At 36.7% G+C, this 22,986-nt stretch overlaps 1 protein-coding gene across 4 annotated transcripts in view; it reads left to right on the top strand.

Annotated features, from left to right (window-relative positions):
• Positions 1–22,986, top strand: part of CNTN6 (contactin 6) — a 289,356-nt gene that overhangs the window by 217,777 nt on the left and 48,593 nt on the right. For 3 of the 4 annotated variants that reach the window (XM_024747063.1, XM_024747065.1, XM_024747064.1), the window contains 3 exons: positions 1,427–1,563; positions 3,071–3,200; positions 5,121–5,271. In XM_024747063.1, the coding sequence (XP_024602831.1) occupies positions 1,427–1,563; positions 3,071–3,200; positions 5,121–5,271 (418 nt within the window). The remainder of the gene's footprint in view (positions 1–1,426; positions 1,564–3,070; positions 3,201–5,120; positions 5,272–22,986) is intronic. The other variant, XM_024747067.1, reaches the window with a different exon arrangement.

The following is a 22,986-nucleotide window of genomic DNA, read 5'->3' as shown; positions in this document are numbered from 1 at the left end:
TGCAGTGACCAGCTCAGTACCGTGGTTTGCAGGTGTAGCCTGACAGAGTCTTACCGCAGGTGCCACAGAAGGCCATCTTGTTTCCTGCTCCAGTTTTCTTTGGCCCCTTCAAGAACCTACTCAGCACTTAAGCACACACAACCTGGATGTCCTAATAGTTAACACCTGCACTGCCCTTGAATAACTGTGAAAAAGAGCCAATGAATAAATGCTTCCTCCTCCTTTCCTGGATATGCAGTTATAGACATTCCTTATACATTCACAGAGGATGGAGTAACAATCGTCCGTGCTGGTGGTCAACTCAATAACTCATCCTTGCATTAACTCTCTCCTTCCCTGTTGACTCTTCCTTTTCCTGACACCTTACCCTTGGCCAGCACTCCCAAATAAACAAACTGAACACAAGCCCTTGACTTTGGCTCTGCTCTCAGAGTAAAAAGATAGGTTTCTCTGTTTCTAACTATGTCTTCTTGAGCAGGTTACCTAACACCCATACAACAAAATCCTCTATAAAAGTTTGGTGGAAGAATTGAGTACAACACATGTAAAACACCTAGCTGGTAATAGACTGAGATTCCAAAGGAAGGCTCCTCCACCCCAACATATCTAGAATAGATCTAAGCAAAGGAGAGGGATTAAATTGCAAATCCAGAACATTTCCTATCATCATTATAGAATAAATATTAATTTTAAAGCATTTAACTTATACACCCCTGTTTCCATCAATGTTAGAAAGGATAATACGACCTTACACTTAAATAACGTTTCAACATCAATTATACCAGTTGCTTTTTGCTTCAGAACTATGTAGATTAGTTCTCAGATTAGAAAATAAGGTTTGGAAAATTCATGCCTAGGATCAAAGTTAGATGCTTAGCCTATATACAACTCCAAAAGTTCTCATTCCCTGTCAAGAATTTTATGTAGAGAAAAAAAAAAACTGGATTATAACCGTACTAAAATGTGATGAGGCTGATATTTGATTTACGCTTCAAACTACTGAATTGTAATTATATCGGGTATAGATACAATTATTTTACTTAGCTTAATCCAAATGTAATCAATGGCCTTTTGCCCACAGAGGGTTCAGATTTGATATACATTTTCTAACTTGACCTATATACTAATAGTTAACATAGAATTATTCTCTAGCCTTGTTCCCACAACTCTCAAGTTGTTACACAGGTGCAGCAAAATGACAAAAGGCAAACATCAATCTTACGCAAAAGGTCCACCGATATTTACAACAGGGTTTCTCTTATCCCACTTCGGGGGTCCTGCATTTCTCTTCCCTCAAATCATGTGTGTACAGTACTACCAGACCCAGTTAGCCTTGTCCTTCTGATTTCTACAGTCCTTGGAATGTAAAATAATGTCTTGGATAACTGACTTGCTAAATAGCTGCTGTTGTTTCTTTTTGAAACAGCCCCTCCAGAATGGGAACAAAAAATCCAAAATACATACCTGTCCATCTATGACAGCTTGTTTTGGGAATGCAAAGCTAGTGGAAAGCCAAACCCTTGGTACACGTGGTTAAAGAATGGTGAACGCCTCAACCCAGAGGTAAGCAACTGTGCTGATATTAAACATTCACCTACTCTGCTAGGGAAATTTTGTTACTAACAGAAACTATGTTTCTGGAATGTTTAGTAGGTGCCAGGAAATAGAGTATAATCTTTATATACCCTAATTTATTTAATCCTTACATTTATTTAATCCTTACATAGCTATTAATATTATCATCATTTTTCAAATGAGAAAACTAAGGGTAGAGAACACAACTTGTACAAGGTCACACATTACTCAGTGATGGATCCGTATTCACATGATATCATTATCATCCTCCTCCTCCTCCTCCTCCTCCTCATCGTCATCAACATCCACTGAACTCTCATATGAGCCAGGCCCTGTGTTAAATATTTTCCATGCATTATATTATTGTATCCTCATGACAGTTTTATGAGAGAGATATGATTATTATTTCTATAAATGAAAAAAAATTGGTGTCAGAGGGCTTAAGTCCATTTGTCCAAGGTCACACCGCAGCTAGTAAATGTTAGAATTAGTATTCTAAGCATAATCTGATTCCAGAACCCAAGCTCTTAATCATTACCCAGTATCTTGGTTTTATGAAAGCTAATGGCCGCCTCTAAACCTAGGGAAGTAGAGAACTGAGGCAGTTATCCACATTTTTCAATCTAAAGCACACCTTATCCTACAATATACAGAAAATGAGACAAGGTTATTTTTCCCATCAAATTATCCAAATAATTGTGTTAATTCTCCACTCTACTTTGCACTTATAGGCACAGTTAGAGATAAAAGGAACATCTGTTGTTTAGAATCTGAATGGAACACTGTTCTTTGTTTCGGCTTTACTGAAATTTAATCCTGAATCCCTATTGCATGTAACATTCCCTGTTTCCTCCAGCCTACTTTTGTTATCTTTAGAGGATGGTAATAGGTACCCTGAAATATTTAAAGTTATATTTGCACTATTAAACTATTTCATTCTATAAACTCAAAATTATATTTCTATACTCCAAATGGGACTGTGTAACAGATTTTGGCTATTTAAACATACTTTATAGTCAACTGCAGAAAAGAAGAATTTAGCTCCTTCAACTTATGTACTGAATTAGAAAATTATCGTCATCATATTTTAAGTCTTTTTGAGACATTATGATGGAAATCCAAGGAAATTTGCTAATCACTCTATCCATGTCTAACATTATTGTCAAACCATGTTTTCTGGAAAACTGGAATGGTAGAGTATTCCAAATTATTTTATATACTGTATAACAGAAAGGTAACATACCTTCTATGCAAAGAATGCCAATATTCAAAGAAATAGGTAACATAAAATATACTAACCACTAAAATTATACTAAGAACACTTCCATTTTCTTAAACTCCAGAAAGCTTCTCAGGACCTTGAAGTATACTAACCTCATTTTCATAAGCAACAGTTCTCATACACCAAAGTATCATAGCTCATAGATATGCACAAATGATAAGAGAATACCTACGTTAACACACTAGCATCTTTATGTGACTTTTCTTTTATTAGGAAAGAATTCAAATAGAAAATGGGACACTTATCATAACTATGCTGAATGTGTCAGATTCTGGTATCTACCAATGTGCTGCAGAAAACAAATACCAGATAATTTATGCAAATGCAGAATTGAGAGTATTAGGTAAGTCATTCATTTATAGCCAAAAAATTCAAACTGACATTTTAGCAAGCTCTGATTATATGTAATATGAATCCAATTTTCCTGTAAATTAGAAATTGCTTTTCCTTGAAATAATGAAAAATGTCTAAATTAGCTTCTAAAAAAATGTGAAGTGAGAATTATTATTCTGCTAGGGCAACATATTAGGGCTTGGAGGAGCCCACTACTGGGTTCATCCAAACCAGGAGTGGCTCCTCCAAAGCTGATCCCAGCATGAGGTTTTGAATACAACCCCAAAAGCATCTATTAGGAATGTTTCCAGCTGAAAATAAGAAATGAAAACCTCAATTTATAGAGACTTAAACAACAATTTATTTTATCTCAATAATAACTTCATGGGTGGTAGCGGAGCAATGGCACTGTGACTTGATGACGTTATTCTTTAAACTCTTTCCTCATGCTTGTAGCCTTCTGGTTCCAGGATGACTGCTGTAGCTACAGAAATCAAGTCCACACTCAAAGCAGAAGAAGACAGAGTGGACAGTCCTTTTCATTAGTGAAGCAAAAATTTCTGAGCCCTTACAGCAGACTCCTTTTATGTCATTAGCTAGAACCCTGTCATGTGATCACTGAGACCTCAAGAGAAGCTGGGAAAATAAGCCTTTATAGTGGAAAATGTTGAGATAGAAGTGGTTTGCAGATGATATTCTGGGACAGTCAACCAGTGGTGTCTGTCAGGATAAATGACTCATTGATATCTTTCATCCTAAGGCTTTCTTAGCAGTAAAAAGACAGGAGATGAAAGAGAGGAGGAATTAAGCAAAAAGACAGTTTCAGGAGCATATGGGTGATGGAAATTGATTCATTTGTTTATTCATTCAGTCAGCATTTATTGAATATTTGTTGTGTACTAAGCACCTAAAACATAATTATCAAAATTAAAGTGATCTTTACCTTCATAGAACCTGTAGTTTCACAGAGAAAAAAGGCTAAATTTTAAAATATCATGATTATTACAGTGAAGAATTGAATAGGTGTTATCAGTTGAACATAACCTAAATTGAGAACATTCTCTTTAAGCTGAGATCAGAAGAAAAAGCATGCACAAGTCAGTGGAAGGACAGAGAAGCCATACTCGAAACGCCCAGAAGCAAGAGAACATGGCGTATCTGCAAGAACTTCAGTTCACGTAGACTTTAGGCTAAGAATGGGGATTGGACACATAGGTTCCCACAAGAATGGAGCTGGGAAGACTTGGATGCACCCAGACAGTCTAATTATTTATCACCCTCATGAACTGGTATTTGTTGAAACTGACAAAGATTAGGTTTTGTTTTTTTTTTTTAAGTTTCTACTCAGCCTGCCTGCTTCAACAGAAGGCAGACTATTTATTTCCATTTTTCTAGTTAAAGGCATGCCTGAAGAAATCTAAAATAATGATGATGTACTTCTGATTTACTTCAAAGGTATTTCATTGTCATGTATGTATATTCACATTTAGGATTATTATCTTGGCTAGAACAGATTTAGTAATTTCCCTAATCAGGGTTAAAATTCCATCTTCTGTTCTTATGGAACCATCTTCACCCTCTTCATTATAAATATTATTAAGAATGTGACTTTCTGTAACTTGCTTCCTCCCTCACTCCAGCTTGCTTTTGTTATCACAATGACCAGCACCAAAACAAAAAATAAATTACATTTACTGAACCCATACTTTGTTCCAGGCACTATTTATCCTTCTTTATTAAATGTTATCTCATTCAAGACCTAGACTAACTTTCTGAGGTAATATCTACTGTCATCTTCATTTTACAAATGGAAACTGACTCCAAAATGCCAAATCCATAACTAGCCCAAAAAAACCTTGAGCAAAGTAGCTTGAAAAAAGTTTTGTTTACAGATATTAGTAATTTAACAATTTTGTAATTTTGTTTTTAGCTTCAGCTCCTGATTTCTCCAAAAATCCCATTAAAAAAAATTCAGTTGTTCAAGTTGGTGGTGATATTGTGATCGAATGCAAACCGAATGCTTTCCCTAGGGCCGCCATCTCCTGGAAAAGAGGAATGGAGATCCTGAGACAAAGCAAAAGGTAAACAAATCTCTTTTGTTTTAATATTTTAAATATTTTGTAATATAATATCTTCCAGATTTTTAGGGTTTACTAGGTCTTCCAAAATTCCCTCCCGTATTACTCCCTCCCAACTTACAACTACATATGCGGAGATAACTAAACATTTTCACATGATGGTAGAAACAAAAGGATCTTTCAAGGCTACGAGCTGTTTGTACAATTTGACTGCAATATTTTCAGTGCATGCACTTGTAACAGATATATTTTTAAAAATCCTTTAACACCTTTTTCTATATTCAGTTTGAAGGCTTTTTCCTGACCCAGCCTAAGAAATCATTGAGAAGAGCATTATACAAAGGAGGCACTCATACTCACACACCTGGTATTGTGGTTTTTAAATAGTCACACAGGTGTTCACCCCAGGACAAAATGAATTCACCACATGAAAAAAATGTAGAGAGGTTCCTGTAGAGAAAGAAGAGAGGTTTCCTTCTACCATGGATGTGGTTCAGAAATCCCTGATTGGCACTGGCATGTTTTCTGGGAGAGTTTTGACAGCCCCAAAACAGGTGTTTTTGTCTACTCATAATACATTTCAGTCCATTGTGCTGTAGAACCTTGTATACCCAGAGTTGACTTGACTACAGTTGTAGCTCTAATTTAATGACCCATGTGTGTTTCTATGTGATCAAATACACAATGGGCTACTACTATGAATTAGCTGTTGTGCTGAAGATATGAAAATGGTTCAATGGGCACTTCTTCAGCATCATACGTGTCACAAACTCATATACATACCAGGCAGGTAACATAAATCATGAAACAGGCCAAGTGAAAGAAAAGACAACTATAGTGTGATGAAAAAATGGCTATCTGTCAATCTTGGAAGACTGTGAAGGACTGGAGAGCGAGTTCTACACCTAAAAGAGGCAGTCATAAACTCCGAATTCAGTCAAACGTTGTTTTATGGGAAGAACCTCTAACATTTCAGGAAAAGCTAGAAATCTGATTTTTGGCACTGAAAATTCTGAGCCAGAAAAAATGTCCATAGGTGGGTTGCAGGGACACCATTTTGTCATTTCTGATCTTAGATTGCATTTGTGGTCAGAAAGAGAGAAAAGGAAGTTAAAACAAGCAAATAAACAGTGTTAATTGTGTAGAGTGTTCTCACCGTTATATCTTCTACCTTGCAGACCCTCTCCTGACATGGCGAGATATATAAGAGAAAGCCCCTTCAAAGGCACTCTTTCTTTTCTTACTGTTTTCTGTCTCCAGGGGTCTCTACAGCCCCGGACTAAAGCTTTTCCCAGGAGAGGGATTCTGTCAAATGTATCCTTGTATGTCCTGTGCCTTGGCACAGAACCCAAACTCAATAAATGTCTGCAGAATGAATGAACATGTCCAAAAGGATGAATATGTAAGGCATTACCAGCTTTAGAGAAAGGCTATTCTGGGAGGAAATGCCTCAAGACATAAGAACAGATAATTCAAAACTAAGGTGAAAAGTAAGGTGAAAGGAAAACTGGTGCCCTGCCTCAGCTGGGCTCCTTCCTCAGGTAGACTACCTGGGAAACTGCTGCAAGCACTCCCAACAGATCTGGATGTGGATCTTCTTTAAATGTTTTCTCTTTCATTCCTAAATCCTAATCAAGGTTTAAATATACTGCTATAGAACAGGAAAACTCCAGAGATCCCATAGGCTCAAACACAGGCTCTGTACTGAGGGTTCGGAAAGATCTATTAGCTCTGCTTCATTTACTAAAGTGACTGTAAGTTTTCACCTAAAGAGCCAGAATGACTACTGTTTACCTTCTATAACCTTTAAAGGCCCAAATGCAAGGAATGTTGGGAAGAGAAAGAAACGGAAAAAGATTTAGATGGAGGTAAGAAAATGAGAGAGAGAAAGAGAGAGAGAGAGAAAGAGAAAAGAAAAGCTTTGTAGGGTACAAGGGAAACTGCTTTTTAAAACAGCTTTTCAGATTCTTGTTTTATTTGTTTTGCTCCATATAGGATGAATTTGGGATCTTTTTAGCCTCCAGTCACTAATAGTTATATCAGATTCAGCATCGTCTCACTGGGGTTAAAGGAATGGCCCACATGATTTTTATTTACAGATTCTTATTTCATAATTCCATTCACTCATTGCTTTAGAATTTCATTACAGGTTTCAGCAACAGAAAACAAATAAAATTATCTCCTGAATATGCATCCTAAAAAGTTGGGAAAAAAAGTCAAACCCCAGCAGAGTACAGTAATTACAGATGTGTATCTCTGCCAGGTATAGCTGATCTTAAGCAGTAATTTGCAAAGGTCACACACAGCCAGCTCTGTGACTTTGTGTTTCTGCATGTTTCCTATCCTGCCCCCTCTTCTATTGTTTTCTGAGATGACTGGTTTCATTAAGAGTTGACTCCATGCAGCTTATTGGGAAATGCAGCAACCATGCTTCTATTTGTGTTGACTTGATGGCTTTTTTGTAGTCTTATCATTGTGATTTCCAAACAGGCTGAAGGTAAAAATTAGAGCAGTGATAAAAAAAAAAAGGAAAGAAGGAAGGAAGGAAAGAAGAAAGGAAGGAAGGAATGGAGGAAGGGAGGAAGGGAAGGAGGAGGGAAGGAGGGAAAGGGCATAACGGTTTACTGTGGAGGTTGTATGTACAATGAAGACATAGCCCAGCCTCTATTCTATCCTAATTACACCATAACTTAGAGTAAGTCCCATGTCTTTGATAGGCTTCTATATCAAAGATGGATTAGAAGCATTTCATCTTCCTAAAAGAGAACATAGAGCCAAGTAGTCTCTCCAAGCCCATTCAAGCCTAAGGTTGATTATTTCTTCTATAGCTTTGATATGAGCCATTAGAAGGGAACTGACTCTTTTCTCCATGATCTTTTCTCCTTCTCAAGTCAGTGTTGCCAGGACAGTTCCCAAATTCTAGCAAAGTAACTGCATTCAGCTTGCAAATAGCTACCACACTGGAAGAACACTTTGGAGAGGAGAATATTAAAAGAGTAGGTAATGCCACAAAATAGTTCTTCTAACATTTGCAATATATGAATAGAAGTTATTTGACTTAGAGTCTGTGTATACATTTTTACACAGTACGTGCACACACACACGTGTGTGTGTGTGTGTACCATAGGGGAAGCCATAATTTCTGAAACTAATGAAATTAATTACCTAGGAGACAGAGACCTAGTCCATTGTCCAAATTTTATAGAGCCAGATCCTAACCTCAAACACAGAACACTGAGTCTTAGTACACAGATTTTAATGCCACATCAGCCTGAATATTTTATCTAAATAGCAAAATAAATGTAATTCCTATCCTTTCATACTCTGTTAAACCACGATACAACTGTATACACAGGAAGATTAAAAGAATCAGGTACAGAAAACAGTTTAAATGATTCCAAGTAGGAACAGTTTTTAGTTCTTGACCTTGGAAATATCTACATGGGGAAATGTACGTTTTTAGTCTGTTATAAAACTTCTATACCATCCTGTCTACTTTGAAATTTCATTGTTGCTACACTTGCTTTCAATAAAGTGTAACTATCTAGAGATGGTTGAAAGGACTAAAGAAGCCTATTCAAAGTAATCTTACTGTATGCCCTACTTATAAAAATGTTGGCAATATATATTTTTTGAAATTTCTTCCAGTCTTACAAGAATCAGACAGCGTATATCACATAGCTAATGCAAAGCTTAGAATTGATGCCAAATCTGCCATCTCTGTTTCCAGATCTTTTCCTCTCTGCAAATAATGGAGAACATACTCAAACTCTTTATTTTCTGAAAGCTATTGTCACGTGATTTTACCAAATTTCATGTGCTGATAATTCAGATCAAGCAACATTTCTGAATATGGTGTTTCTTATTGGCCTGTGTGTCACAACGTTTTGACTATTTTAAGAGTTCCATCTTTACAAGTGTGTATATTTGTGGCTGGCTGTCAGAAGAGAAAAGTTTACTCCAACTAAAAATAGGCAGATGGCATTACAGAGCCCTAAGGCTGCCTGGTTTCCTGCCAGGAATCTATAGTCATACTCCATCTACCTCTTTCTTTTTGGAGCTACCAGTCATTTAGAAACAGCACCTAAACTGAAGAGAAGCAATGGTATGTTCCTGTGGAAGAAACTGGGACGTATTATAAAGAGTCCCTTGCTGGGAATCAGAAAACCAGGATTCTAGTCTCAGTTCTGTCATTGACGAGTGGCCTGAGTTTGCGTAAAATCACTAGCCTACTGTTTTTTTCATTGAGGTCACTGTTTCCTGGACTTATTTAAGATGAAATAATATGAAAACAACTTTCAGAAATACTAAGCATGCTACCCATGCAATGACTGCCAGAACAGAGATTATATGTTAGAAATCAATGCAAAACGTTAGCCTGGCAGGTTGAAATTGCAGATTCTATCATACTCTTACTCATAGTTTTATACATGTTTTAGCGATTTGTTCAGGTGACCAAGTGATTGAGCCAAACATGGTGATTGCTGTGAACTGTCAAAACAGCTAAAATGATCTGTTTACATGGATTCAGAGGTTACAGAGGGCCCTGGCATCTAGATTTACGCATCCCGAGAGTACTAGGCACCACTCATTAACTCACCATTATGGGCCCAGCACCCAGAATAAACCTGGAACATAACAGATGTCCAATTAATATTTTCTACTTTGCTAAATCAATGAAAGTTAAAATTTACTTTGTTTTGTGTCTACCTGAATTAAGAGATTTTGCAGTCAAACCAAAAACATATTTAATAATTAACAGACCAATGATGTGTTCATTCATTCATTCTGTAAAGGTCTGATGAGCAAAAATTATACCCCAAATACTATAATAGGTTCTGTAGGTAATTTTTAAGTAGCCAACTACATGATACATAATATGCCTTCATAAGAAAGTGTGTTGTTTTTAAGTTATTTGGAGTCAAAGATCTGAGTTCTGGTATGAACTCTACTTCTAAGTTGATAACTTCTAGCAAGTCCTTTAACTTCAATGGTTCTCAGTTGATTTGTTTGAAAAAAAGAGAAAATAATACTTGTCTCACCCTTGGAGTTGTATGAGACTCAAATGACATAGCATGTGTGAAAAGGATGGGTGATCTGTATACACTCTGTTACCATTGGGTGCATTTACTGCTGTTATCCTAACCTTTATGCAAATCCAAGTTACACATTCTTACCTCCACCAGCCAAGGGAAAAACCACAGACTTCACCACAGGAAGTCAAGATGAATACAGATTAAGCTTATCTGTGCAAGGCATTCTGAGGCAACTGAAGGAATCAATTGCACATCTGCTAAGTTTGATTAATCGCTTCTTTTTTGCCTTCTGGATCCACTTAGCAAGTGAACTGACAGAAATCAAAGGCCTAGATTTATCTCCTTATACCCAGTGACTGCTGGCTACCTGTTCAGGGGTCACCTCATGAATTTAATAGAAAACGCAGGAAATGTGAACCTGCTGGGAAGACAGCTCAAAACGTCCTCTGAAGGGCAGCATTTAGCAAGACGTCTGTTCTTGTCTGAGTGGGAACACAAGCTCTGAACAACAAAAACAAAGAGATGGACAGACTTTTTTTCCTATTATTGGAAGAATAATAATTGAATTAATAGGTAACCCATCACATTGCTTCTTCACTTTCCTAAAAAAATCCACCACATTTCTCCGTCATTTCATAAAATGAAGTAAAATAAAATCCAGCTATATGTTAGACTAATTGTCATTAATAATTAACCATTTTAAGTACCTCCATATGACAGGTAGTATACCAGGCTTTTCATATATCTCAAAAAACTAAAGCACACTTTTTTCATATTCAGATACATTTCTGAAGGACATAGTTGCCACAGAGCATATGGTTATGTTTGAACCACTTTTACCCTGGAAATCTCAAAGAGCTGAATACAAACGGCACTTTGAAATTCACAGAGGATCGAACTCATTCAGTCATAGAGATTCTGCCCCTACCCCTGAGCAGTTGGTTTCAGGATGTGATCATGTTCCACAGACTTGAAATAAGAGGACTGTTGGATTTTTTGGAACCAATTTCATTACCTCTTTCCACCCAGATACACATATGTGTGTGTGTATATATATATATATATATATATATATATATATATATATATATATATATATATATATATATATATATATATACACTTCTAAACAGATCTTATCAAATCCTGGATTTTGTGCTTTATCCTACAATAATGACACCATTAAAACCTGCGTGGCCCTGGGCACTTCATAAAATGGTGTACCCTGTGGGAACATAATGAACCCATTAGGTGGCATGGAATCTAGTAGTGATGCTTATTCAATAGTTTTGCCTTCAATCCCCCAATTTAGTGGGCCCACTCCATTTCCATCTGCATGGCACTTCAACTTCCAAGACCTCCCTCTTAGACACAATAGTACCTTGTGGGAAAGGGCCAGGGGAAGAAGAGTAGAGATGGGAAGCAGAAATGAGAGAGAAGGAGATGGGGAGAAACAAGGATGAGATGTCATTCTCTGTGCCAAGAGATAATTGATCATTATTGAGCAAGTCACTTGATCTTTCTTTTCTTCATGGGTAAAAAACACTTGGGAGAACCTATCTGAAAGCCCTTAGCACAGTGACACAGAAAAGGAACAGAATTAAAAAAAAAAAAAGAGTCTGTCTTCATTCTTCTCCTTGCTAAGCTACCTGGACAAAGTAGTTCCTTTAGTTACAGTCTGTTGCCCAACACTTAGCTATCATTCCACTTTCTCCCTGGAGCCTTTTCACAGCCATCTTACCCTGTGGGGCATCAGCTAATGGGAATCTGGCTGCCTGGTTGTAAGGAAGCTGATGATATGATGCTCCCTCCCTATTTGACCCTTCTCTATGCATTTTTCAATAACTGCTTTCTAAATCACCACTATTCCTTCTTTTTTTAAACCTTTACCCCCAAGCGCTCAATCTTAATAAAATAGCCCCTCCACACGTTTTTTTTTTTTTAATGCAACTTTAGCCAGAATGTAGCAACTGGTAAGCAGGATTTCCTAGCCCTTCCTCCTTGCAGAGCTTCCTAATGGAACAAGCAAATAAACCTAATTTTATTTTGTATCACCAACTACTTAATATAATAGTGCTTAGTACATTAGGTGGCATGAGTATCAAATAGGCAAATGAACCATATGTTCCCATGTTTAAGGAAGAATGACAGTCTGCATAATGCCAGGCTTATTACAATCTCCCTTCTGTGCTGCTTCTTTGTAATAAAATTTTAAATCGTTCATCCTCAACTCCTTAAAGCCTTGTTAAGGTGAGCCTTTCCAAGGGAACACATGCTGAAGATGTCAAGAGCCATCTGATAACTCTTGCCTGTGTCAAGCAAAGATGTAACAAGCTAAAATCCTATGTGTGCCCTTGTCAGTCTTGCCCTATTTTTTTCCTCTTGCCATCCAATCTTCCTTTCTTTATCCCCATTGGCCTCCACTGGCCTGAAGCACTGACCCTTTAGCACATGCCTGCAGAGCCACCTACCTGACATGGTCTGAAAAAGCTCCAGTTCATTAAAGATGTAAAGCCTGTCTTTAAACCCAGCCTGCCCAGCTGGGTGTGTGCTGTTTTACACTGCTGCCTTAGTTAGACTATCATTGCTTTAGTTCTCTATTTAAAATGTTTTAATGATGGGTAGTAACATCCTGTGGTTTTAAGCCAAGGGCAAATACAGCAAATCAAAGAAGTTCCACAAATAAATAGCAACTTATAAATTCTTGTACTATAAGCTATCACTGAAAATGCATAAGCCTCATTCATCATAGAGTTGCTATGAATTCACTGGCAACATTGGTAGATTTCATTATCATGCATAAGATTTTCGTGCATAAGATTTCAAGATCATGCATGATTATGCATAAGAACCTTGTGAAAAATGCAGATACCAGAGCTGCATTCAAGATTTTGAGTTAGTGGGTAAGAAGGGCTGAGAAATCTGCATTTTTACAAATTCACTCTCTCTGCTCCCAAGTAAAGCTGAGACTGTTCAATACCACCTAGAGTAACACTGATTTGGTGCAAATGTATCATTTTAAAAATAGAAACTTTGTTTCATCCTCTTTACCCTAAGAACTCTGCTTCCTGTACTAACATGCTCAGCTCCTCATCTTATCTCATTGCTGAGGAGATGTAAGTCCTCAGTTCAGTTACTTTTTGAAAGTATGAATATAATTGGCCTTCGAATGGTGTCAACTTACTTAAGTGCTTGTTTCTAGTTTCTGAGTGACATTTATATCTTCCAAAGTTTACGTAAGTATTCAACAGCAATAATTTTATAGACAGAAAAGGTCAGTTATCAGTGCAAGTTATACAAATGACCTTTCATTCTTGGTTTGACTTTGGCAGAAAAAAGTGATCACTTGATATGCTTAAAGTATAATGTTCCTCATCTGGAAAGAAAATGGTTGCTTGACAAGTGTTTGTTATGCCCACCCTGTTTTAGAGATACTGGTGGGCATACAGAAAGTAAATAAATAGAAATAGATAGAAATAGAATTTTTGTCTTGGTAAAAATTATGATCCAGCTGAAGAAATAAAAGCCAGACCAATTATGTGACAGTGAGTCTTGTTAACATTCTCAAAATGAAGAGTGAGGCTGTCAGAGCATTTTTTTAAAGTCACTGGCTATTATTTCCCTATATCTTTTTTTTTCTTTTTTTCAACAGTAGAATTGAAAAGCATGTCCAAATGAAATTTATGCAAGAGCTCATTTCATAAAACAAGTAAAACTGAACTAATCTGGCTAATGTCCTGGAGGGAGAATCAGAGCCCCTCTCTAAACCCTCATCACTTTTCAGTCACAAGCAGCCCGTGGAGTGCCCTAAGAATCCCCTGGATCTCCTGAGAGCATAGCTGGAGAATTACTGAGTTAGAGCGACAAATCTGATACTCAAGTGTAACTTGTCAAACCATTCACTTATTTATAAGCACAACTGCAAACCAACTGACAGTCCGTGTAGAAGATTCTAGGTTTATAAATTTGAATGAGCCCAGAATCTTGCCGGGGAAGCAGGCAGGTCAACAGCTCCAGCGCAGTGGGGCATGTGTCACCACAGACAGAAGAGGGTGTAGAGACTCACGAACACAGCTTACAGAAGAAGAGAAAGGCCTCAGCAGGTTGGAGGTAACTGACCTGGTGCTTGAAGGGTAGGTAGGAAAATTTCCTACATGAGGAATGTAGGAGGAGCAGGTTTACTGTGTGGCAGCTTTAACCCATAGTTAGCTTCATACTTGATGCTACTTCGAAGATTTAGATTTAGACTTCCCTTCCTCAGTACAGGATATATTTCATCCATGATTTCTCTAAGTAGAGAATCAAATTATTTTACGAGCAATCCAAAAGTTGACTCCTTGAGTACTCAAGGGATGCTTAGATATACTTAATTACATACAGTTTTCATTCTATCTCAGATCAAATTAACCACTATAGCCAGAAATCTACCCTTCTCATAGTTGACCCTGACCCTCGTCATATATAATAACAATAATAATATCCACTAATATCCTACCTACAATGGGCAGTATATTAAAATGTTAGATACAACAATTCACTTAATTTTTACAAGATACCTATGGAGGTTATCATTTATTTAGACTTTTTAGATGGGTGAAAACTAAGGCTTAGAGAAGTCAGGCATCATGTCCACAGTCACACAGATAGTAAATGATAGAAAAGCATTCAATTCCAGGAAGCTCTGATTTCAAAGCCATGTGTAATATTAAACACTACACTGTAGGTTTTTAATTAGCTTTTTGAAGTAGTATAGTGTCCATCTGTGGATCTAAATGCAGACTGTCATACTGTACACATTATTTGTTCCTCATTTTTTCCAGTTAGACAAAAATTCTTCTGAAAACTGTGATATATACACTCAAATTCTATTTTTATATTAATAAAAGGTATAGGATAAGTCCGTAAGTTGTCAATGTACTGAAAGATGGAGTCAACTCACATCAATAAAATAAAATAATTCAGTCCTCTTAGTGGCTTAGCATCCTGCATCTACAACGTTCAAATGACTGGATTTTCAATGTAACATACAATATAATTTTTGGTGACATATAAGACACAGATATGCAAATTCAACAAACAGGGATAAACTCCCTAAGCTCCATAAAGGACTTGATCTGATACGAAATTATGTGTTATAATTAAGAAGAAAGAATTAGCAGACTAGGAGGCACATCCAAGTTGACCTCCCATTCTCAGCCAGTTTGTTAGTTTTGTAAAGATTCTGAGGAGTACAATAATTCAGTAGCCAAAGGGGATCTAGAATTGGAAATCCCACTAGCATCCATCACTTTCAAAACTACCCACGTTCAAGATAGCAAGGGGAGGCATTTCTGAGATACACGTGTTCTGAAATCACTGTATTACAAAGCGGGAGTGAAAGGGGTAATAATCATGAATGTTCCAGCCCAATTCCCTCACTTTTTATATCTGAGGGAAAACAAAGACCTCGAGGATAAAGTTACTAGTTTAAGTTCACCTGGCTGTGTTTGAATCTCATTCACCTATCTCAAAGTAAGCTGCAGATACAGCTTTACATCTGCAAAATTTCAAAGCCTTGAGGAAAATCACACTATAGGCTCATCATCATAAACATAATGAAAGTGTAGCCAAAATGTCCTTGCAATGTTCAAACTTCTCCATTCTGTTTTGCACAACTCTTTCTCCCATTGTGTTTTCAATCTGTTTGCCTAGAGTTATTTTGGGAGCATACTTTTCAAGATATTTCTTTTAAGTCCTATTTTCACAACTTTTTTGTCATTTGCTAACTTTATAATTTCCTATCTTTTCTTTTGATTTGCTTGGGCTGTAAGGCATGTTAGCATATGAATCTGTTTTAATTCCCTTTTGTGTTTTCTCAGGCATCCTAAAATACTGCAGCAAATGCAGACACTTTATCTTTCCCTTCTTCTACTGAACAGCTAAATATTCCTCTTAGGGCTCTTTCACTGGATTAATTTAGCTAAGCTCTCCATCTGATGCAGTTTTGTTAATGTTAAATCACACTTCCTTCACATTTTACGGGAATCAGCCTAGCAGCACACTCTTTGGCATGCCATCGAAATAAAGACACATCATGACACCAAATAATTATGTTATTTAGCAAAGGTTCTTATCTGGCATCTCCTAATTTATGTCACAATTCAGTTGCCCTGAAACTGTTTTTGCATTGTATGTCAGCCACTACAAAGCCGTTGCTGAAATTATTTGTGTATATTAAAGAAGGAGTCACATTCTGATGAATTCTAAGGTCTGAATATCTGATGCTTGATTTCTGCTTTGGAGTTTAGAACAGTTGAACCAAAGGCTTAACTCTGAAACATTTGGCTGTTCACACCAGTAATTATGCATTAGGCATAAAATGCAACCATAGAAACCAGGAATTTTTAAAAAATTAGACACTGGCAGCAGTGATGTTTTTATTTCTATGCAAATTAAAATGTGTTTGAGTCCATTTTTAATCTCCAGGTAATACTTCTAAACAATCCTTTGCTAGTTAAACCCTCTCACTTAACTGTATAATGACCCTCAAATCATTTTTGATTAATCAGTTCATGACAAACGTATCTTTAGCTATTTAATCTGATTAATATTCCTTTAGTCCATTACAAGTAGTAAGAAAAAAGGGCATGCAGCCATGCATGCTGTGTTTTTTCCCCTAGGCACCTGAGAAAAACTATTTTCTGACAAAACATAGCAAAATTGAATTTATTTGTGCTACCGATTGGTGATGCCACACCATGTAGGTTTTTAGTTTGTTTACTTTTCCTACTCCACTCACATCCCATTATATATATAAATTTAAACACACTGTGCCTGATGTTACTCAATACAAGAGACCAAAGGAACACTGTTACTTCTTTGGAGCTAGGGAAGAGGCTAAGAAAATACAAAGGATTTAATAACTGTATTTTCTGTAAATTAACTAAATAATTAGGAACCCCCCAATAGGGTCCATATTACCATAATAATTTTAAAAAAATTATTAAAACTTTAGTTTCATGATTGGAACTATATAAAAGAATGATTAAAATTTGCTCTATATCCTTTTAGCAAGGATAAGCAAGCCTTGTCCTTGCTAAGACTGATCTGAATGTATTTCTTTACCTCAATTCTTGTCCTACTTTATATGGCATCAGCAAACGAACTGAAAGTCACTTAGCTAAATAAGCATCATGTTTATATTTTTAACTAGCTTTTACTTTTCTAAAAAATAAATTTATTTATTTTATTTTTGGCTGCATTGGGTCTTCGTTGCTGTGCACGGGCTTTCTCTAGTTGCGGCGAGCAGGGGCTACTCTGTGGTGCACAGGCTTCTCATTGCGGTGGCTTCTCTTGTTGCGGAGCACGGGCTCTAGGCACACGGGCTTCAGTAGGTGTGGCACACAGGCTCAGTAGTTGTAGCACATGGGCTTAGTTGCTCCGTGGCATGTGGGATCTTCCCGGACAAGGGGTACAACCCGTTTCCCCTGCACTGGCAGGAGGATTCTTAACCACTGCACCACCAGGGAAGCCCTAGCTTTTACTTTTAAACAAAGAAATTATTTGCCTGAGTGATTTTCGGTAAGTTTACTGAATTTATTAGTAATGGTAATAAATATACACCTGCACCTAGAAACAGAAGACTAAAGGTTTTGTGGCATATACAAACAGAAAACACGTATTTATTTAGTACCTATGAATTATAGGTATTGGTGAAAAATACAAAACACATAAAGAAGAACAGCTACCATTTGGGATTACTCATTATCCTCTAGGCTTATCTCAGCATTTTTAATACATTTTAAAAATTTGATTCTCAAAACAAACTGATGTTATTACTACTGTTATCCCCATTTACATGGAAATTTTTATAGAAAGCAAGCAAGTGCTTCCAAAGGAACAGAGCCAACAAGAGAGAGCCAGAACACAAAGCAAAAGCAAGCTGACTTCAGAGTTCATGGTCTTAAAACCCCTATATCACTTGACCCCTATATCACTTAAACAAAAAAAACTTAGCTTTTACAGTCTATTTAGAGAGTGAAAACTTGCCTAAAAAGAAAATTATGGCAAAGGAGCAAAGGCAATACAACGAAGCAAGGCAGTCTTTTCAACAAATGGTGCTGAAGCAACTGGACAGCCACATGCAAAAATAAAAGAAAAAAAAGAATTTAGACACAGACCTTACACCCTTCACCAAAACAAAACAAAACAAAACAAAACTCAGAATGGATCACAGACCTAAATGTAGAACAAAAAACTGTAAAACTCCTAGAAGATAACATAGGAGAAAATCTAGATGACCTTGGGTAAGGCCATGACTATATAGATACAACATCAAAGTCAGATCCATGAAGGAAAGACATAATAACCTGGACTTCCTTAAAAAAAAATCAAAAAAAACCCAAAAAACTTCTGCTCTGTGAAAGACAATGTCAACAGAATGAGAAGTCAAGCCACAGACTGGGAAAGAATATTTGCAAAATACACATCTGATAAAAGACTGTTATCTAAAATATGCCAAGAACTCTTTAAACTCAAGAATAAGAAAACCAACAACTCCATTAAAAAATGGGCAAAAGACCTTAACATACACCTCACCAAGTAAGATATACAGATGGCAAATACACATTTGAAAAGATGTTCCACAGCATATGTCATCAGGAAAATGTAAATTAAAACGAGATACCACTACACACCTATTAGAATGGCCAAAATCTGGAAGACTAACACCAAATGCTGGCAAGGACATAGAGCAACGAGAACTCTCATTCATTGCTGATGGGAATGCAAAATGGTACAGCCACTTTGGAAGACAGTTTGGCAGTTTCTTACAAAACTAAATATATGGGCTTCCCTGGTGGCGCAGTGGTTGAGAGTCCGCCTGCCCATGCAGGGGACACGGGTCCATGCCCCGGTCCGGGAAGATCTCACATGCCGCGGAGCGGCTGGGCCCGTGAGCCATGGCTGCTGAGCCTGCGCATCCGGAGCCTGTGCTCCACAATGGGAGAGGCCACAACAGTGAGAGGCCCACGTACCGAAAAAGTAAAACAACAACAAAAAAACTAAACATACTCTTATCATACAATACAGATATTGTACTCTTTAATGTTCACCCAAAGGACTTGAAAACTTATGTCCACACAAAAACCTGCACACTATATAGTTTATAGTATCTTTATTCATAATTGCCCCAAATTGGAAGCAACCAAGAGATTCCTCAGTAGGCAAATGGATAAATAAACTGGTATATCCAGGCAATGGAATATTATTCGGTGCTAAAAAGAAATGAGCTAACAGGCCATGAAAAGACATGGAAGAATCTTAAATACATATTACTAACTAAAAGAAGCCAATCTGAAAGTTTACATACTGTGTGATTGCAACTATATGACATTCTGGAAAAGGCAAAACTTTGGAGACAGTAAAAAGATCAGTAGTTGCCAAGGGCTGGTGGAGATAAGAATAAACAGGTGGAACACAGAGAACTTCTAGTTCAGTGGAAATATTCTGTATGATATTATAATGATACATGTTATTACGTATGTTCCCAAACCCAAAGAATGCACAATACCAAGGGTGAAATCTAAGGTAAACTATGGTCTTTGACTATGACTCGTCAGTGTATGTTCATCAGTTGTAACAAATGTACCATTCAGGTGGGGAATGTTGACAACAAGGGAGGCTATGCATATGTGCGGGTACATAGGAAATCTACCTTTCTCTCAATTTTTCTGTGAACCTAAAACTGCTATAAAAAAAAAAGTCTTAAAATAAAGGAAAATTCAAAATACAAGGCAACATAATGATTCAGATAATGATTCAGTAGAAATCAGGATCAGAAGACCTGCATCCTTGCTGTAGCTAAGTAAGTTATTAAACCTCCCTGCATATGAGTTTATTTATTTTTTTAAAACAAAATATCTTAGTTCCCTGACCAGGGATCGAACCTATGGACCCCTTCAGTGGAAGTGCGGAATCCTAACCACTGGATCACCAAGGAATTCCCCATATACGTTTATTGATGTGGGACAAAACTGCTAATTTTTAATATTTGGGGAGACAGAGAGAGTACTGTGAACTGTAGTGTTTGAGAGGACGGGTGTGATAGAGAAAGCTACATATCTTACTCCAGTTTCCCTAGGACACAAAACTAATAGTGAAGCAGGTTAATACAGACAGCAATGCAGGATCATATCTTATTACACTAGCCACTGACTCACTTTAAGCCAAGGGACACACAACAGGTAGGCTGGCATCAGTTAGTCATACAGACTGTCTCCAGACAGAAACTACTTGGGAATAAAAAGACTTTGGAAGGAAAGAAAATGGGATTTATCTGCTGGCTGCTGCTTTGCCAGCGGGGTTGTATTATCTGGACCTTTGGCAGCCAATGGAACAAAGAGAAGCTGAGGAGACACATAAGGTGTGTCTGAAACGGTGAAAATCAAAGTAGGCTTGGGAGGATGGATGGAATTCAGACAAGTGGATTGGAGTGCAAATCTTCTGCTAGATACTTGGGGAAGAGACTCTAGGCTTTCATCTGGCAAGTCTCTGAAGGATGTATTCTAACAAATATTTGCAAATTATGAACATTTGTTTTCTCTTTGGGAGTTACACATCTTTTCACTGAAAAGAATATTTGTGCTCTTTCCTAACAGGCAGACAAAATAAAAGAGATAACATATTTAAGAATTCCTTCCAAAAATTTTGTTGAATTTTCTGGTATGTGTTTCCCCTTGTTTAGAACTGATTAAAGATAAAAAGTGTATTGTTCTTTGCAGAAGATGATCTACACCATTTAGTAGAGAGACTAGATTTTATTTTCTGTGCCCATTCAGTCATCTCTGTCTTGAGATAGCACTTCATTTTTATTGTCTCTATGTTTTTATCTTTTTTGTTATCTCTTTTTTTGGGTTGTCTGTTGAGTTTTTTACTACTCTGATGATTTTATAAGGAATAATAAAATACATTTTAATAATCCAGTGATTAAACCTTTAAATGTTCCCTGTACAGAGGTGTGAGATATTTTCTGTATATAACTGCCATTAGAGCTGTTTAAAATTATTGATATAAAAAGATAGAAAAGGAACCTTTACTTTGATTTAAATGAGGAAGCTTACATATTTACTTGTTTGTAGATCACTTTTTGTAGCTTGTTAAAATAAGGAATTTTTAAAAGATAGCTTATTAAATTACAGTGAGATAAGCATAGATATTATACCTTAACTATGCCAATCAGGTGCTAAAATTATTAAAATGTAATGTCAATATTTGATCTAAAATGGATTCCAGGAAGGTAAATTGATACAGCCACTATGGAGAACAGTATGGAGGTTCCTTAAAAAACTAAAAATAGAACTATCATATGACCCAGCAATCCTACTACTGGGCATATACCCTGAGAAAACCATAATTCAAAAAGAGTCATGTACCAAAATGTTCACTGCAGCTCTGTTTACAATTGCTAGCACATGGAAGCAACCTAAGTGTCCATCAAAAGATGAATGGATAAATAAGATGTGGCACATATATACAACGGAATATTACTCAGCCATAAAAAGAAACGAAATTGAGTTATTTGTGGTGAGGTGGATGGACCTAGAGTCTGTCATACAGAGTGAAGTAAGTCAGAAAGAGAAAGACAAATACCGTATGCTAACACATATATATGGAATTTAAGAAAAAAAAAGGTTATGAAGATCCTAGGGGTAAGACAGGAATAAAGACACAGACCTACTAGAGAATGGACTTGAGGATATGGGGAGGGGGAAGGGTGAGCTGTGACAAAGCGAGAAAGAGGCATGGACATACATACACTACCAAACGTGAGGTAGATAGCTAGTGGGAAGCAGCCGCATAGCACAGGGAGATCAGCTCGGTGTGGTGCTTTGTGATCACCTGTAGGGGTGGGATAGGGAGGGTGGGAGGGAGGGAGACGCAAGAGGGAAGAGATATGGGAACATATGTATATGTATAACTGATTCACTTTGTTATAAAGCAGAATCTAACACACAATTGTAAGGCAATTATACTCCAATAAAGATGTTAAAAAAATAAAAAATAAAATAATAAAATAAAAAATAAAATGGATTCCAGTGGGACATTTTACCTAAAACCTAAATTGTGCAGAGCCAAAATTTATACATAGTTTCCTACTTCTTATCTAACTCATTTTAATCCAATCTATTTTACATTTTCTAGATATCAGTAAAATTAAACTGTCAATTAAAATTTCATGGTCTACAGTATTATCTTTAGACAGAAGTGGAAGCAATACTCCAGTTAATAATCTAACTATAAAAATAGAAGTATTGCTCTAGTTTCAGCAATATGAAATTGTAGTTGTCCAATGTCCTAATTTCTCTGAGTGTAAGAAATTTAGCTATTCCTAATCTTCTATGTCCTCAAATTTTGTGTTAGGCTACGGTCAATAACTAAACAAAAAAAAAAAATCAGAGTCTTCCTCATTTGCTATTCATATGGGTTCCACATAATATAGATCTGTTTTTTCTCTATGTAGGTAAATCAAAATTTGGACATACGTTAGATTAGTTGTAGTGATAAACTAGATGTGAATGCTAATATCTATTGTATTTATGAAGCTTGTAATGAATTGTTATCATGTACAACTTAGGAAAGCAAGGGTAAAAATATTCAACATTAGTCCTTAGAATGACACAAAATTTGACACACATGTTCCAGG

Source organism: Neophocaena asiaeorientalis, unplaced genomic scaffold (assembly GCF_003031525.2).
Source record: "Neophocaena asiaeorientalis asiaeorientalis breed wild unplaced genomic scaffold, Neophocaena_asiaeorientalis_V1.1 scaffold130, whole genome shotgun sequence".
NCBI lineage: Eukaryota > Metazoa > Chordata > Mammalia > Artiodactyla > Phocoenidae > Neophocaena > Neophocaena asiaeorientalis.
The sequence above is the reverse complement of the archived record's forward strand: the minus strand, read 5'-3'. Positions and strand labels throughout refer to the sequence as shown.